The following is a 17,568-nucleotide window of genomic DNA, read 5'->3' as shown; positions in this document are numbered from 1 at the left end:
GACTGGTGGTGTTCCAGTGCCGGTAGCCGTGTTCCTGACTGATGGTGTTCCAGTACCGGGAGCCATGTTCCTGATTGGTGGTGTTCCAGTGCCAGGAGCCGTGTTCCTGACTGGTGGTGTTCCAGTGCCAGGAGCTGTGTTCCTGGCTGGTGTTCCACTGGCAGGAGCCGCATTTTTAGCCGGTGTTCCGGTGGCAGGAGCCGCACTTTTAGCTGGTGTTCCGGTGGCGGGAGCCGCATTCCTGGCTGGTGCTCCAGCGCCGGCAGCCACATTCCTGGCTGGTGTTCCGGTGCCGGCAGCCGCATTCCTGGCCATTGCGCTACTATTTGAGTTCATAGCATGCTGCTTCTGAGCCATAATTTCTTGGCACCTATTTTGTTTGCCTGTGGTGCCTGGACCAGCTGGCTTCCGATATATTGCTTTACTCAGCACACCAGCATTGCCTGTGCCAACAAGGCCACTAGAGGCGACAGTTGATGCAAGCGTCGCCCCATGTGAAGGTAGAGCTTTGGTCTTCTTCATGGTTACTGGTGCTCTAAACACAGGGATGTTTTTCCCAACTGTGGGTAGCTGCTTCTTCTTCTGGCTGGCAGTAGCTCCTTGAGCTCCAGGAGCAATTTTGACACCTTTGCTTTTATCAGAATAATCTGTAGTCAAGCATCCTTGGGCAACAAAGCGATCGAACTCCAGCATGTCAGCATCCTTGGGATCTATCATCTCCTCGGCTTTGGGATCTACCATCTCTGGCTGCCTCACCGTCTCTGGCTGCTTCACCATCTCTGGCTGCCTCACCGTCTCTGTCTGCCTCACCATCTCTGGCTGACTCACCGTCTCTGTCTGCCTCACCATCTCTGGCTGCCTCACTGTCTCTGGCTGCCTCACCATCTCTGGCTGCTTCACTGTCTCTGGCTGCTTCACGTCTTCAGGAAACAAGTCCTCCATCGTGACTACACAAAATGTTGAGTCATCATCAATCTCCATATTGTCGCATGGGCCAGGCACTGGTGTGGTGCTCAATGTTCTATCAGGTTCCAACAAATGTGCACTAGCAGATTGTTCCGGGGGATTAACTCCTGCAACTTCTGGTACAACATTAACTTGCTCGGTTGACTGTGTTATCAAAACCGTAGGAGATTGTGTAGGGGCACTGCAGTTTGGAAGTTCTGGGTGTTGAGCACCGCCAGTCTGTGTTCCAGGCTCACCAGCCATGGTGGAGGCTTTAGAGCTTGTAGAAGTTTTTGAAGACCCTTTTCCTCGAGATCTTATGTGCACAGCTTGCGGGGATTGTGCAGCTTTCAATAAATTGGTGGCGATGCTTGCTGTGGCGATTCGTCCACCGGCAGCAATAGCTGCAGCTTGTATAGAGGAAGGAGCATTTGTAGGATTTGCTTGTGCAGTTTGCTTCTTAGAGCTATTCCGTGACTTGATTGAAGCATTTGACACTTTTGAGGGCGCAGCTTGAGAAGGAACTTGTTGCGCCCGAGGAGGTTGAACCTGCACTTGTGCTGACACAGGCCCAGGGGCTGCACTTGGCACTGGTACTGGCAACGAGAATGATGAAGAGGATGTTGCAGATTTTAACTCAGGTGCCGCAGCACCAAATACTGGAGCAGGATGTTGAGTGCTTTGTTGTGAAGCTCCTGCATGAAAAAGCTTCAATGAGCACCAAAAGGCTAGCACAAGGCACTCCAAAGATGCCAGAATGGATTTACATCTCAGATACGCAACGAAGCTATAGAACAATGTTTGACTTGTTGACACTTCGGTAAAGAAGCATTATTCTAAATGAGAGAGCTGTCTGTACTGACAATTTATAAGATTTTTATAAATACCTGATCTTAATGTAGACAATCCACCAGGCTTCCCCATAGGCATATCAAGAGCCATAAAGAATGCCTTTTGAGTAGCTTTCATATCATATCCCCCGGTGACTGGTTTAGCTTTAGCAGGCTTGGTTGTTGCTTGACGCCTGCTAATTACTGCCCATCTCTGAAAAGAACAGCACACATTACCTAATTACACTACAGAGAAATATGTACACGGAGAGACATGGATATCCCATAAAGCTAATCATTATACTATGCATCAGTTATATGCGAATGAGAACTAAACAAACAGACCAAGTAAGGTTGAGATGGAACTTTATCTAGGCACAGATCACAAGCAAAGCAACATAACTACTGCAGCAAGAGGCACATGTATTTGCCTACTTACCTTAGAATATTTGCAAAGCATGTTACCAAGTTATTACAAGTCGGGAAAACTTAAGGTAAACTGAATGGATGTAAACAATGATGAACTGCAGGACAATAATAGATGCTACTCCCTCCGTCCCAAAATATAAGAACGTTTCTAACACTAGCATAGTGTCAAAAACGTTCTTATATTCTGGGACAGAGGAAGTAGTATGCATTTTACAAGGTGACCATAGAGTTACCTGAGACAATTGACCATAAGTTCTTGTGCTATCGAAGTTATATTTACGCAGAATGTCCAGCCAATTTCCTTCACCACACTTATGTACACCAGCCCTTAACTCTGCATCCTCATCCTTAGTCCATGCTTTAGTCTTCTTTGTCTTTTTATTATGAGGTCCATTCCCATCAAAAGAATCAGGAGATAACCCTGTATGGGGTGCCTGCTTTGAGTTGGAAACTGGACCTGTACCATTTGTTAGACGATGGCTCTGAGCAAGCTGTTTGTCAGATGAAACGCGTGGTATCTTTTCATTTGGAGTGTTTAGCAGAGGAACATCTGAGTTAGCACGATGACTAGAACCTTGCTCGCGTGAAGGTCCATACATCAAGATCTGCAATTTATATGATAGGATCAAGTACATTGTGCATATCTAAGATAACAAGAAATGAAGTGCAAATATGCAACAGAGCAAATAGTACATGGCATGACTGCATTACACTCAACATAGTTAGTAATCAATACGAAATTGCTAATAAAACTAGAGATTTGCCTTTTCCATAAATGATGACTATTTTACGTAAGTGAAATGGAAGCTGACATAAGAACTGTTTTTATAGACTAATATGCCAGTGATAGAAGGATGACATTTTGGGTGTAGAGTGTAGACATGGTCCCCAAATACAACTGTGAGTATACTTGATTTCAATTGCAATAAGAATTAAAAAACTTTCATAACTAAAAGCATTTTTTCAGAAAAAATCTATGATTATTATTTTTATCTGTCTAATTTAATATCCCAAAAGATATTCACTGCCAAAGATTACAAGGTTGACTGTACATATCATGTACTGCCACTCTTTCGTCACTAGAGGGGGCAAACATGATAGCTACCCTTTTCTAACTGGAGGGTGTGAACATTATGACACTTTAATTTTTGTCTTTCTGCATATAAAGGTAGAGATTGAAGTGCACATTCCGGTCCCTGCGGTACCTTAAGGGGGCATTTGGTTCTAAGAAAACCAGATTGAAAGGAATGTGTGAATTACTAGGAATATTACCATGGTAATGAGATAATTGGGAATATGACATTACCCTTAAAGTTTTCCAACGGATACAAAATCGAGTTGTTTTGGTCATTTGGTGCAATATAACCTGTTAATGAGACAATGTATTGTAGATTAATACTGATGTATTTCAAAGACTTGTTTTATTTCTTTATGTCCCTTTCTGACATAGACTTTCAGATTGTCGATTAGTAAGATCTAACTCTTTCTCACAGCAGAGTATTCAAATGGAACTGCTTTTTCGGCTAGTATTTTTTATAACAACACACTTCTTAGACCGAACTACTTATCATTGCAAGGCCGCTAGGTTTGACTTTAGAAAGTTTTATTCGGTTAGGAAGCTGTTCTTTCACTGCTGATGAGGCTGCTTTTAGCATAAATAAGGGCACGCTGTGAAAGAATCTGTATCTTACTAACTTATACAGAATAAAGCCCAAATTAGGGCACAAGGGTTATTATCAATCTTCAACGAAAACTGGAGCTAGTGTTAATAAGAAAGTACAATTTCAACAAAACAAGTAACTGTATGTTTAATTTAACAATGCAAATGCAAGAAGGAATTGGTTGCACACCATGTCAAGGTCACATTGTGAAATAGCAGGACATGATGGATTGAATTGTCCCAAGACCATTAGTTGGATGAGTTTTAATTAGTACATAGGCATGGCATGGATATACAGTATGATTGAAGCCCTAAATGGGATGGACACAAAGCGCTTCACAAGATTAGTACAATTCGATCACTATGTTTGAATCGAACTAATATCTAAAGTCTAGCGTTTTTTAGGACGAGATAGCCACCTGTTTCAAAAGGAATCCATAGGTCCCAAACAACTGGAATCCTATCATAGTAATCTACTCCCTCCGTCCGGGTTTATTAGGCCTAAAGACAACTTCTCTTAGACCAAGACACATAGTAATTTGCTCACATTAATTCTTCCATTTCACTCCCAATGCACTCTCTCACATGCATGCAGCCAATGAAAAAGCACACATGAAGTGTATTAACTTTTCAGCCATGGCACCAACAACAATAGCTTTCAATACAACCAATGAAATGGTTGCATGCATGCACCTTTCCAACGTGGGGCCTTATAAAAGGGGACATGCTTGTGATGCTGAGAGGCCTAATAAACCCAGACGGAGGGAGTAGTCTCTAACAAACATTCCAAGTGGTTATGCCAAATGCAGGAATCTAACCAGATTGCCCCGCGATTTCTACTAATCTTCACAAGATTCCTGCAACCAAACACAGCCTAAAACTGAGTTACCGCGGGTCCTGAGCAGCTCAGCTCACCACATTAAGCTCCCTTTGCAGCAAAACTCCTGCCATGGCAGCATTCTGGCTGTTTGGTTGTGGTCAAAGCACCATGAGTGCCGGTCAGCAACGAGCTGGGTTGCTCCGGACCCGTGAAGACTCACCTAAAATATTATAAGGACCGGAATCTGCACTTTCATATATTTAGGACTAATTTAACAGCACCTCAATACTTTTAGGAGGGCAGATGCACTTTACTCAGTACTGAATATGTCACAGTTACACGCTTACTACATGAAGCTCCTAGTGCACAACAGCATTACTAGGAAGTAAATCCAAGTAGGTCACACCTTGCAACTCCTTTGTATAAGAAGATAACAAAGGATCTATATGGACAAGCCAATAATTATGTAGCATGCATAGCACGACATTGGATACTGATTTGTGGTACAACAGGACACAATGACCTTAAGCAGATGCCAAACAAAACTTTGTGCACATCTCGCACTCGATTCCGGATGTGCTTGATCAAAGAATCAAATAAAAGAAAAAAATATGTAATTACTAAATACACTGATGGTGTTTAAGTTCATATGTCCGGGATTATGGGTTCCTAATGAGCACAGATAAACAAGGCAAAGGGGTGAAACAGAAAATTAGGCTTTTGGCATCCTCAATCGAGAAGGAGCATCTGATAGGCAAATGAAACGTATCGGCTACAGTACAGATAGAAATGCTTCTGACGAAAACAAAATGCGGTACCTTGGCGAACCGTGAGGCCTCAGCTGCGGCTTCGTTGCTCGGCTTAGGAGATGGTTCAATCTCACACTCCAAGTCGCTCTCATCACCCTGCCATGATCAATCAGGGCAACATAAGCACCACAGATACCGTTAGGAAAAGATAAGGCAACAGTAGAACAAACTGAATTTCTTCTATACACCAACCTCTTAATAAGATCTAACAGCTCCTGACACGACACTACTGGCTAGAAGACACAAATTGAAGCTAGCCGAAATTAAACTGACAGGATAATCCATCCAAGAGTACAAACCAGCGGCTGGGGGCTGCCGTCCTCGACGTTCTCGACGAAGTCGTGCCCGTAGGCGATGTAGCGCCAGAGCATCTGGTACTCGCGGGCGGAGGTGATCCCCGTGGCCGTCTTGGCCACCAGCGCCCGCCAGTCGATGCTCCTCCGCTGCGCGTGCTGCGTCACCTCCTGCAGCGCCGTCAGGATCGTCGCCGGCGAGTACCTGCGGGGAGATTCAGCGGCGCGTCAAAACCCTAGCTAGGGCGGGCCGGGGGGAAGCGGCGAGCCGGCGCGAAGGGCGAGGAGAGGGACCGACTTGTGGAGGATGAGGTACAGGTCGTCCTCGGATAACTGTCGCTTCCCCGCCGCCGCCAGCGCCGCCGCCGCCGCCGACGCCATCTCGAAGCTTGTTGACTCGTCGGCGCCTCAGCGGTTGGCCGGGGAAAGACTGCAACAGGATCAGCTCGGCCGTGGTCCGTGGGCCGTTAGATCGGATGGATCGCCCAAGGCTGGCCACGCCGGAGCTCGGGGAGGCTCTGTAAAATTCGCAAAAACCACCCCGATTACTAATAGCTCTATGAGAAAGGCCCCGCCAGCTCTCGTGGCTGACCAAAATCATCCGTCGGAGATCCAACCCCCATTCGTTTTTTTTCTTCTATTTTTCACCCTATATAAAAGTCTGCTTCTATTGTAGTCTTGCACTCTTGCTATTCATCTTTTGTTGCTGTAATTTTCTCTTTATTATTAATATTCTACCATTGTTAAAAAGTTGGTAAGCTTTGCCTCACCTTCCTAGCTTGGAGGTGCCAGCCCAAAAATGGATGTTGACCAAGAGTTGGGTGTTCATTTGGATAGCCACCGATAATTTGGCTCCCAAACTGAATCGAAAAACCCTCCTAGCTGCTTGCGATTGTAATGGCATCCCTAATAAAATTAACCTCATAAACAAACACATAGCTCAAATGAAACTGTAAGTTTGGATTAGTCCATAAATAATTATATTTTTTGTGGTTGTACATAAATCATGAAAACATGGTATAACAATAGCTATAGTCAAGAACACAATCACAGGTCTTCTTGATCAAGGAGGAACCAAAACTATGCAATTCTATAACAAATACAAAAGTTTCATAAGAATCTAACAAAAGAAACCAACATGTAAAAATATAATTAATCATGACACTTGCAGAACTAGAAAGTTCCAAAAAAGAGGATAAGTACTAGGCATGTGTGGCTCTGCCATCATTGACTTCTAGCACCATATTGTCTCCGGTAACGAAATTTTGGATCCGCGGGCATCATTTCTTGAAGAAACTCTTCATTTTTAGGGCCTATTGGAGAAACAATCATTTGACTTTATCGTAAGCCTTTTCAATGTCAATCTTGAATACTACTCCACTCATGTTCTTTTGGCACATCTCGTGCACGGTATCATGTGGGATTACTATCCCATCGAGTATATCCCTTCCTTGCACAAACGTCATTTGAGATGGCCAAACAACATGATTAGAAACCGCATTGAGCCTATTAGTAGTAACTTTGGTGAAGATTTTGAAGCTGGAGTTAAGGAGACGAATATGTCTATATTTTTGTATTCGGTCAGCGTCCTCCTTAATCTTCGTGAACAAAACAATCTCTCCAAAATTAAGCGTGAAGAAACCGAATGACTCCATGAGATTGGTCTTAATAACATCACAGAAGTTTTGATAGAACTCTATATGAAAGTCATCAGGGTCTGGAGTTTTTTAGTGTTCCTTTTGGAACACTGTAGCTCTAATCTCCTCTTCAGAAAAAGGGGCCGTGAGGATATCGTTCTCTTTTTGTCGTGATTTGTGGAATATCATCCATTCGTGCCTCATCTAGGGTGCGGTTTCTTTTGTCTGGAGCTCTCAACAGAGATTTGTAGTATCTTGTAATATATCGATTAAGATCCTCCTAGCCTTTGATCCTTCCCTCATCTTGATGGACACTAAAATACATTGTTTCCTGTGCTGCCTGTAGAAGTGCATGCTCTAGCCAATGCAACCAAAAGACCAATCCGATGGAAGAGACTAGGCAACACATTATACGTCAACACTCCCCCTCACGTGTGGCTCTCTCAGGCCTAAATGTGGACCGAAAGTGGGCTGCAATTTAATTGCGTCAGCCGGGTCTTGAACTCAAGACATCTTGGCTCTAATACCATGTAGAAGTGTATGCTCTAGCCAATTTAACCAAAAGACCGATCTGGTGGAAGAGACTAGGCAGCACATTATACGTCAACACTGCCCATTGGCGATCATTTGGAAGTATCGTGTATTGTTATCTCCCTCCAAAAATGAAATCGACATTGAATCTTTGGTACCATTCGATCTCCTCTTGCAATAGATGTGCGATTTTTTCATCAGATTAAATTTTTCATATCAAACTTTTTCTCAAGACAAAGTGTGAGTCGCAGCAATCTTATCAAGGTCGTCGATAATGGTGGCAAGACGTTGCTTCTCTTTTTTGTACATGTCATTGGTGTGTTTCGCCCATCCAAACAGGAATTTCCTTGTAGCCCTTATTTTAAAATCTAATCTCTAAATCAATGAACTACCAACGAAGGGTCTCTCTCATACATTCTTAGTTATGTCTGCAAAGCCCTCCCGTTGTAAAGAAAGGATTGGCGAGCGGAGGTCGGCTAGTAGATTTAGAATCAAGAATGATGTGTGCATGCTCTAAAAGTTCTCGATGCGCTCTAGTGCACACACGGTTACCATAGGAAATTGCAATTCCCATTTGGTATCCATGAGTACCTTATCAAGATTCTCATATGTCGGAAGGAAAAGATTGTGTACTACCGGCTTGACATACTGTCTTCCCTTAAATTCAAACTGTTGATTACAACGTTCAATGAAAAAAGCTAGTAAGTGTCAAAGGGGCCGTCATTTTTCTCTTGTTGGTACCTCACGATATTAAAGCCTCCCCCAAATAAGCATGGGGTGAGGGTTATCCTTTGCTAGGTTAACCAATTCCCATAGAAAGTCAGATTTATTCTCGTCTTGGGAAGGCCCATAGACTGCCAACAGGCTTTGTGTGAAATTGTAGGCTCTATTTCGGAGGTCAGATTTGATTCGAAATTCACCAATAAAAAAGCTAGCAAGTCCATGGTCGTGGTCTGTATTCCAAGTAAGGTTCTTCCCATCCTTCCACGCGGCGGTAGACAATGCCATATGTAGTAGAAACCACCCAACGAATGCTCGAGGACATACTCAAGGATGTCTCGTATGCCAGCCGTGGAAAGCATCATAAAATCCAACCTAAGTTCACACACACAATCACTGACATGTTTATGTCAGCCAAGTCTAAAAGATCTAATGATATGTCAAAACATGCCTTTTGTGTCGAAACCCATGTGGGGTCTGTGACCTTAGTGAAAGAACATGCGGTGCCCCCATGTTTGGTTTTGGTAATTGATGGCAATCACTATGGACTAATGGTTGCCTTGAGTTATATTTGAAGGATTTGTCCATAGGCATTTCTTGAAGTCCATGTGTTGGTTTCAAGGAGTTTATGAGTTGATCAAGGTGCTATTAAGGAATTATTCTAAGATTGGTCATGTGAGTGTTGAGCTTATTGTAAGCATGTCTTGAAAAAGAAGATTGTGTGATCATTCATGTTTACCTTCAAGACATCATCCAAATAAAGAGAGTTGGAAAGATTCAAGGTTGATCAAGACTAAGTCAAGAGTGAATCAAGTTGATCAACTCACAAAGCGTAGAAGATGTACCGAGAGGGATCAAGTGATCCCATGGTATGGTAAGTATTGTCCATTGCTCTTTTGTGTACTAACCCATGGTCTATTGAGAGTTCTATGTGGGGTTAGGTACGTGTTCATGGGCTTGCGTCAAGTGGAAGATATCACTCAACCCATGGAGAGGATGACATCAAGTGGTGATCATCATCAAGATTGTCGTGTGCAAGTTCAAGTGAAGCATCACGAAGAGATCAAGTGCTTGAAGCTTGCCATTCATTGTGGTGTTAATGGACTTTGTGAAGATGTGCCGAAGAGTGGCTCACCCATAGTGGAGTATAGGGAAGCAATCATTTGGTCTTCATCGAGCCAACGCAATCAAGAAAGGTGGTCCAACTTGAGGGAGTCAAGATCGTCTTCATCTAGCTCAAGTGGACCATGTGCAAGTCAAAGGTTTGCCCTTGATAGGTTTTCTATTTTACTGGTCTCACGGTGATAGTTGGGAGACCGGGTTTTAGGTTCGATTGTCGTACTATCAAGGGGGGCTCTCGATGAGTAGCTTGATCGTATCATTCATAGAGAGCTCAAACCATTGCATCCTTGCATCATCTTTATTAGTTCTTGTTTGGTTCTTCTCTTTGTGAGTTTTGGAGCTTATGGTCATCTTGGTGACATGCTCGAGTTCATCGAAAACGGAGTTTACTCGCATCTTCTATGATGTTTTCGATATTGGAGGTTATGCCAGTTCTTCTCGCTTGGAGGTTTCACTCCTCTATTTGTTGGCATACATCCCCTGCCTCTTCTTATTATAACTAGCCGTTGTTTTGATGCTACTCGTCTTCCTCTATCCAACAAGCTTGAGTTTGCTCAATTCGGAGCTCTCATGAAGAAGTTATGGCAGTTTTGGGTTTTCTCCCTGCGGTAGTACCGTGGTCGGTAGCGGTAGTACCGCTCCAGTACCGCTCTACTACTATCGCCTCGATTTTGGGTCCTGCACTTTTCGTGTCGGGTTTAGCAGCAGTTGCACGGCAGTAAGGCACGGTAGTACCGCCTATAAGCGGTAGTACCGCTCCGGTCGAGCGGTAGCACCGCTACTGCATTACTGCCGCCGTACTCTGCTCTGCCCTGCCTCATTTGGTCCTGTGTTCTGCTCCTCCAGCGGTAGTACCGCTAGGGTGAGCGGTAATACCACTTACTACTGCCCCAAGGTTCATGTTTTGTTGCTCCATTTCCCTGCTTCTTCCGCCCGAGCGGTAGTACCGCTCGTGTGCGGGCTGAGCACATAACGGTTGGATTTTTCTCCTCCTATAAAAGAGGGTCTTCTTTCCCAATGAACCTTATCTCTTTAGCTCGTGTTCTTCCCCCATTGTTGATCTTCTTCGAGCTTGCTAACTCTCAATCCCTCCATGGATTCTTGCTAGTTTTTGAGGAAAAAGAGAGAGGAGATCTAGATTCACATTTTCACCAATCACTTTCTCCTCTATGTGAAGGGAACCACTTGGATCTAGATCTTGGAGTTCTTCGTGTTCTCTTCTTCGTTCTTCCTCTCATTTTCCTCCCTAGCATTTGTTGCTTTGGTGGGATTTCGGAGAGAAGGACTTGGGCACTCCGTGTGCCCTTGCCACTGCATTTGGTGCATCGGTTTGAGTTCTTCACGGTGATACGTGGAAGTTACAAGTTGAGAAGCTTATTACTCTTGGGTGCTTAGTATCCTTGAGCTTGTTCCTCTTGGGTGCTTGGGCGCCCTAGACGGTTGAGGTCACCGCGGAGCCATATTCCATTGTGGTGAAGCTTCGTGGTGTCGTTGGGGGCCTCCAATTAAGTTGTGGAGGTAGCCCCAACCTTGGTGGTGTTCGGAGCTCAATCATTATGGTGTAAAGCTCCGGGCAAGCGTTGGGGTCTCCAATTAGTCTGTGAATATTGCCCCGAGCAATTTGTACGGGTTCGGTGACCGCCCCCAAGGATTTCCATTTGTACGGTTTTGGTGACCGCCCTCAAGGGTCCCTTAGTGGAATCACGGTTTCTTGCATTTGTGCGAGGGCGTGAGGAGATTACGATGGCCTTAGTGGCTTCTTGGGGAATATTGTGACTTCACACCGCTCCAAACGAAGATTAGCATCCGCAAGGGTGTGAACTTCGGGATACATCTTCGTCTCCGCGTGCCTCGGTTATCTCTTACCCGAACCCTTTACTTATACACTTTACTTTGTGAGAGCAATATTGTTTCTTGTTATATATCTTGCTATCACATAGTTGTTTATCTTGCTATCATATAATTGTTTATCTTGCTTAGTATAAGTTGTTGGTGCACATAGGTGAGCCTAGCCATTTTAGGTTTTGTGCTTGACAAATTAACCGCTAGATTTATTCCGCATTTGTTCGAGTCTAAATCGTAATTATTTTAAAACGCCTATTCACCCCCCTCTAGGCGACATCCACGATCTTTCACTTAACCTTCTTGTGTAGTTTTTGTTTATTTTTTTTAAGAATGGAACTTAGATTTACATGAAGACATTGTGAAGTTACAAATACATGGACCATGTCTTGCTTCATCGAAACAACCTCCGTGACCTCACCAACTAAATGGGAGAGAAGTGTACCATCATATGGAGTATCCGCCTCCCCTCAATATCGGGGTTACGTGGGGTGCTCAGACATATAGGATAAATCTTTAAACGGTTTATCTCCATATGTTTGAACACCCTGATCGGCAAACCCACAACAACATCATTCTTTCCATAGTGACTCCAACATTGTTTAAGGTAAAAGAAATACGAGAATCCAAAAAGGAAAGAAAAGATTTAGTTGTGGAAGTACATGTCTGGGTGTCCACATAGATGCATCATATAGATAGAACATAATTTTATTATCAAGGGAGCTGGTAAATACATAAATTACAAGCAAACATGAAACAATCACATATGCCTCAAATCCTTGTTAACAATAGAGTAATGACGGAGTACTTGGTCTTCTCCGTGTCTAGGTGCACCTTGACATTGTATGCAAATTTCTTGAAGAGCTCATCGAGGACAGATTCGCCGAAATGGCTTGCAAACAGGGGCTCCATCACTGCCCTCAAGGTCTTGGATACATTTATGCCACTTTGGACACTGTCGTGCACATCATTGCCTTCCGAATTGTCATAAGGATCCCAGTTGGTCTCAAACAGCTTGATATGATTCATGCGAAACTGCTGGCTTTTCTCGACGATTGCTTTGACTTCTTCCATCGATGGGCCGTACAAAGGTAGATTAAAGGAGTCTAGCTTTTCTTTCTCCACGAGGCCCTGTCATTACCAGTATGCTTTAGCGACAAATTTGAGTCCTGAGTTAATTACCAGAAAATGCTATTTTCTATAAGGGCGTTTTATTACTTAAAAAGTTTAAGTATTACACCCGACAAATATGCTATATCCTTGTGTACCTCGTCAACAAGAGATTGCACGGACCATGAAAGCAGCCCATGTAGACGACAGAGACCTCCTCTGTAGGCATCGCCATGTTTTCTCCCCAGAAATGTGAGCATCATCTGTCGGCCTCCAACTAGTTCTTCGTGTCGCAGCCGGAGGAACAACAACATGTCCTTCTCAAACTGCTCTTGATACATTTTCACCACGGAGGGTGGGGTAGTCATCGCAATGTCGATGTTTCCTTCGTTCAGGTACGGACTTTTCTTGCCCTCTAACCCATTGGGAAGCTGCATGTAACGTGTATACCATTTTGGAGAAAAGTATGTTTTTGGTCCCTCAAGTTCCCACAAAGTATAGACTTGGTCCCTAAAGATTTTTTGGTATGTATTTGGTCCCTCAAGTATCAAAACCGGATAAGTTTGGTCCTAAATCAGATTTTGAGCACGTTGACCGGGTTTGACCACCACAAAACCGCCCGATAAACAGTAAATATGAAAATTGACATTATTTTGAGCTGTCAACTTGGCTCCACCACCCCGACAAACAGCTATATATGAAAAGCCCCCACCAGTTCTCTCATGGCTGACCAAAGCCATCCGTCGGAGATCCAACACCCATGTTGTTTTTCTATTTTTCACCCTATAAAAGTCCGCTTCTATTGTAGACTTATTTTTTTCTTTATTATTAAGATTTTACCCCTTTCTGCGGGTGAAGATTTTATACCATTAGAGGGAGTTGGTATTTTACCACACCTTCCTGCTCATCGTACTTATGGTTTTGTTTGCTTTAGAGTCTAGAGGTGCCAGCCAAAAAATTGGCATTGACCGAGCGTTGGTTGTCTGTTTGGATAGACACCAGTAATTTGGCTCCCAATGCTTATTTGGGTTTCCTCTTTCAATACTGGCATGGCAAGGTGTGTTGGCCTAGTCTGGCTATATTTTGACGCGTCGATCATTGGCGGGGCAGACACAAGCAGAATATAAACAATGCCAAAGTGCGACTTATATGCATGTTCATTTTTCTTATAGGCAAGCAATGAAGATTACAAAGGCCAAACTTCTGAAGATTGATCGATCCGCAAGTATGATGAGTAGGAAGGGCAAGCAAAATATCAACTTGAGAGTCTAAACAAGAAGTGAAGATTACAAGGCTAATCTTCACTCAAGTTCTGTTTATGGCAACATTTTGCCATTCTGTAATGTTCAGTTATCTTACAGTTTAAATTAGTTCCCTTTTGCCGCCTACAGATTACAGCTACTTTCAATTCAGAGACCAAAGTCTAAAAGACCTTACTTTCAATTGAGTATGGAAGATCATTTGTGACTGAATAAGCTGAATTTTTTAGTCTGTTTGGCCAACACACCTCCATGATATTAAAGCCTCCACCAAATAAGTAAGGGGTGAGGGTTATCCTTTGCTAGGCTAACCAATTCTCATAGAAAGTCAGATTTATTCTTGTCTTGAGCAGGTCCGTAGACTGTCAACACGCTTTGTGTGGAATTGTAAGCTCTATTTCGGGGGTCAGATTTGATCTGAATTTAACCAATCGAAAAGGTTAACAAGTCCATGGTCGTGGTCTGTATTCCAAGCAAGATTCTTCCAGTCCTTCCACGGTGCAGTAGACAATGCCATGTGTAATAGAAACCACTCGACGGATGCTCGAGGACATACTCAAGGAAGTCTTGTATGCCAGCCATGGAAATCGTCACAAAGTCCAACCTATGTTCATGCACACAATCACCAACATGTTTATGTCAGCCAAGTCTAAAAGATCGATGCTATTTCAAAACATGTTTTTTGTGTCGAAACCCGTGTGGGGTTTGTGACCTTAGCCTTCTTGTGCAGTTTTCTTTTTCTTTTTTCGAAGAATGGAACTTAGATTTACACGAAGACGCTAGCAAGTTACAAATACATGGACCCATATCTTGCTTCATCCAATCCAACCTCCATGATCTCACCAACTAAATGGGAGAGAAGCGTACCATCTTATGCAACATCTGCCTCCTTCTCCTCCTCGATATCGGGGTTAGGTAGGGTGCTCGGACATATAGGATAAACCTTTAAACGGTTTATCTCCATATGTTTGAACACCCCGACTGGCAAACCCACATCAACATCATTCTTTCCATAGTGACTCCAACGTTCTTTAAGGTAAAAGAAATACGAGAATCCAAAAAAAAAGATTTTGTTGTGGAAGTACCTGAGTTGGGTGTCCAAGTAGATGCATCATGTAGATAAAACATAATTTTATTATCAGGGGAGCTAGTAAATACATAAATTGCAAGCACACATGAAACGATCACATAGGCCTCATATTCTTGTTAACGACAGAGTAATGACGGAGTACTTGGTCTTCTCCTTCTTTAGGTGCACCTCGACGTTGTATGCAAATTTCTTGAAGAGCTCGTCGAGGACGGATTCGCCGAAATGGCTTGCAAACAGGGGCTCCATCACTGCCCTCAAGGTCTTGGAGACATTTATGCCACTTTGGACACTGTCACGCACATCATTGCCTTCCGAATCGTCGTAAGGATCCCAGTTGGTCTCGAACAGCTTGATATGATTCATGCGAAACTGCTGGCTTTGATCGACGATTGCTTTGACTTCTTCCATCGATGGGCCGTACAAAGGTAGATTAAAGGAGTCGAGCTTTTCCTTCTCCACGAGGCCCTATAATTACCAGTATGCTTTAGTAACAGTTTAGAGTTTTGAAATATAAATGCCACAAATATACTATATCCTCGCGTACCTCGTCAACAAGTGATTGCACAGACCGTGAAAGTAGCCCGAGTAGACGGCAGAGACCTCCGCTGTAGGCATCACCATGTTTCCTCCCTAGAAATGTGAGCATCATCTGTCCGCCTGCAACTAGTTCTTCATGTCGCAGACGGAGGAGCAACAACATGTCCTTCTCAAACTCCTCTTGGTACATTTTTACCACCGATGGTGGGGTAGTCATCGCAATGTAGATGTTTCCTTTGTTGAGATATGGTCTTTTCTTGCCCTCTAATCCATGGGGAAGCTGTGTATAGCATGTAGCATTTTTTTATAGAGATTCTTATGTAAATTGACATTATTTTGAGCCAGTCAACTTGGCTCCATCAATTGACCAACTTTTGCGTATTATTAAGTGGAGCAATGTAGATGACTAAAGGTAAAAAAAATGCAAGCAGTCCTTTTTCTAGCAGCAAAATATGTGAATAAGCCGTGCGTTTGTTAGTGGTGGTACCCGAGAGCGCCAATGCAGGCAATACGACGAGTGAAAGAGGTGAACACTGCTGCGAGGCAGAAGCCTCCTGTAGTAGGAGCTCGGCAACCCGGCGATGAAGAAAGCAGGTATCTCCTCTCCCTTGCGACGACACATACCACCAATCGAGTTCTTGAATCGTTGAACCGATCGAAAGACGCGGTTGAAGTCATTTCCTGGTAAATCATTGAGAAAGAACTGGAGCTCAGCGGTACGGCCACCGAGCTTCTCAAGATGGTCGGCGACCGCTTTGATCACATTGGAGACGAAGAAGAGCGTGTTCTCGCCTGAAGAGCAGCCCAGGTCAACAATGGTCATTGTTGGATGGGGGAGAGCCGCGTACACTTGTGTCACGGCCTCCTGGAGAGCCGGCTTAGTCTCAACCAAGGCATTTTCCTAAGATAAACGGGAAGGGAAATCTTTATGAGCAATTGCAGCTGAATCCAGCAATCAAATTAGGACTGTGAGAAGATATACAGTATGAGACCTGAAGCCTTGAGTTCTTGGCGTAGCTGTTGTCGTCTTCTCCTTCGGCCATATGGAAGTCATGCTCCATCCTCATGACTGCCACTAAGCAGTAAGCCTGATCGCTGCTTTGCTCCCGATCAGAGGAGGACAGTTGAATATATAGAGGAGGAGCAGGAGTGGTTGCAATTCGAGCATTAATATTGTTTGCATGCATGCGTGCGTGTACGGTCACGAACCTGGCCGCGCGGTCGGTTTTCGGACCAGAGGCTTATTCCATATACGGTAAGTGCTCGTCCACCCATGTAGTACTAAATAATTCCGTTTTGGGTAGGCTGCCTCTCCCCTTTTCCCTTGGGTAGGCAACTTGAGCGTTGTTTGCATAATAGCCGCGGACAGAACGGATGAAAGCGATGCTAGATCACCGCGTTGCGCTCATGGCGCATGCGATGACCGGGTTGCGCCCTATGGCGCATGTGAGAACATCTACATCTAGATGTTTTAAATTCTCCTCAAACGTCTGCGAAAACGCCTGGTTAATGCCCGGATAAGAGCGTGGAATCGGAACTCTCATATCATTTCTATACGTTCAGGCTATCCGTGAACTTTCAGTATTGAGCATAAATATGTAGAAAGGATATGAGGGCTCGCCGACGTGGCCGGTCAGTCCGTCACGGAGGACGCGGCCCACCCGGACCACCTTTTTCTCTTTGTTTATTCTTTATTTTCTTTCTTTCTCTTCTCTTCGATCACCAATCACATGCAAATGATCGGACATATGAGATAGAAAATAAGAAGTGTAGATGTGTGAACAAACAAATAGAGGCTCAAAACAGACACGTCCGGTCACTGATTGGGTGCGTTTGCGAGCATTTATGAGTTAGATTTGTTTTTTTTAGATTATGAGTCAGATTTGCTTTTTTTGAGATTATGAGTCAGATTTGCTAAGTCCGACAATAGATGC

The 17,568-nt window shown here is 43.9% G+C and overlaps 2 protein-coding genes across 2 annotated transcripts in view; both read right to left on the bottom strand.

Moving 5' to 3' along the window:
• The window catches only part of LOC123128683 (mucin-5AC), a 7,073-nt gene extending 724 nt beyond the window's left edge, over positions 1 to 6,349 (bottom strand). The window contains exons 1-6 of the mRNA XM_044548746.1: positions 6,085 to 6,349; positions 5,793 to 5,991; positions 5,503 to 5,589; positions 2,438 to 2,809; positions 1,833 to 1,989; positions 5 to 1,640 (exon numbers count right to left, since the gene is read on the bottom strand). Coding sequence (XP_044404681.1) covers positions 5 to 1,640; positions 1,833 to 1,989; positions 2,438 to 2,809; positions 5,503 to 5,589; positions 5,793 to 5,991; positions 6,085 to 6,167 — 2,534 coding nt within the window. The 5' untranslated portion in view covers positions 6,168 to 6,349. The remainder of the gene's footprint in view (positions 1 to 4; positions 1,641 to 1,832; positions 1,990 to 2,437; positions 2,810 to 5,502; positions 5,590 to 5,792; positions 5,992 to 6,084) is intronic.
• Positions 6,350 to 15,123: 8,774 nt separating this feature from the next.
• Positions 15,124 to 16,755, bottom strand: LOC123128684 (anthranilate O-methyltransferase 3-like). Its single transcript, XM_044548747.1, has 4 exons — positions 16,627 to 16,755; positions 16,122 to 16,535; positions 15,642 to 15,914; positions 15,124 to 15,562 (listed from the first exon to the last, which is right to left on the bottom strand). The coding sequence occupies exons 1-4, from the start codon at positions 16,699 to 16,701 to the stop codon at positions 15,203 to 15,205; spliced, it is 1,122 nt and encodes a 373-aa protein (XP_044404682.1). The 5' UTR covers positions 16,702 to 16,755; the 3' UTR covers positions 15,124 to 15,202.
• Positions 16,756 to 17,568: the final 813 nt, after the last annotated feature.

Source organism: Triticum aestivum, chromosome 6A, assembly GCF_018294505.1.
Source record: "Triticum aestivum cultivar Chinese Spring chromosome 6A, IWGSC CS RefSeq v2.1, whole genome shotgun sequence".
Classification (NCBI taxonomy): Eukaryota; Viridiplantae; Streptophyta; class Magnoliopsida; order Poales; family Poaceae; genus Triticum; species Triticum aestivum.
Note: the sequence above shows the minus strand (reverse complement) of the source record. Positions and strands in the feature narration are given on the sequence as shown.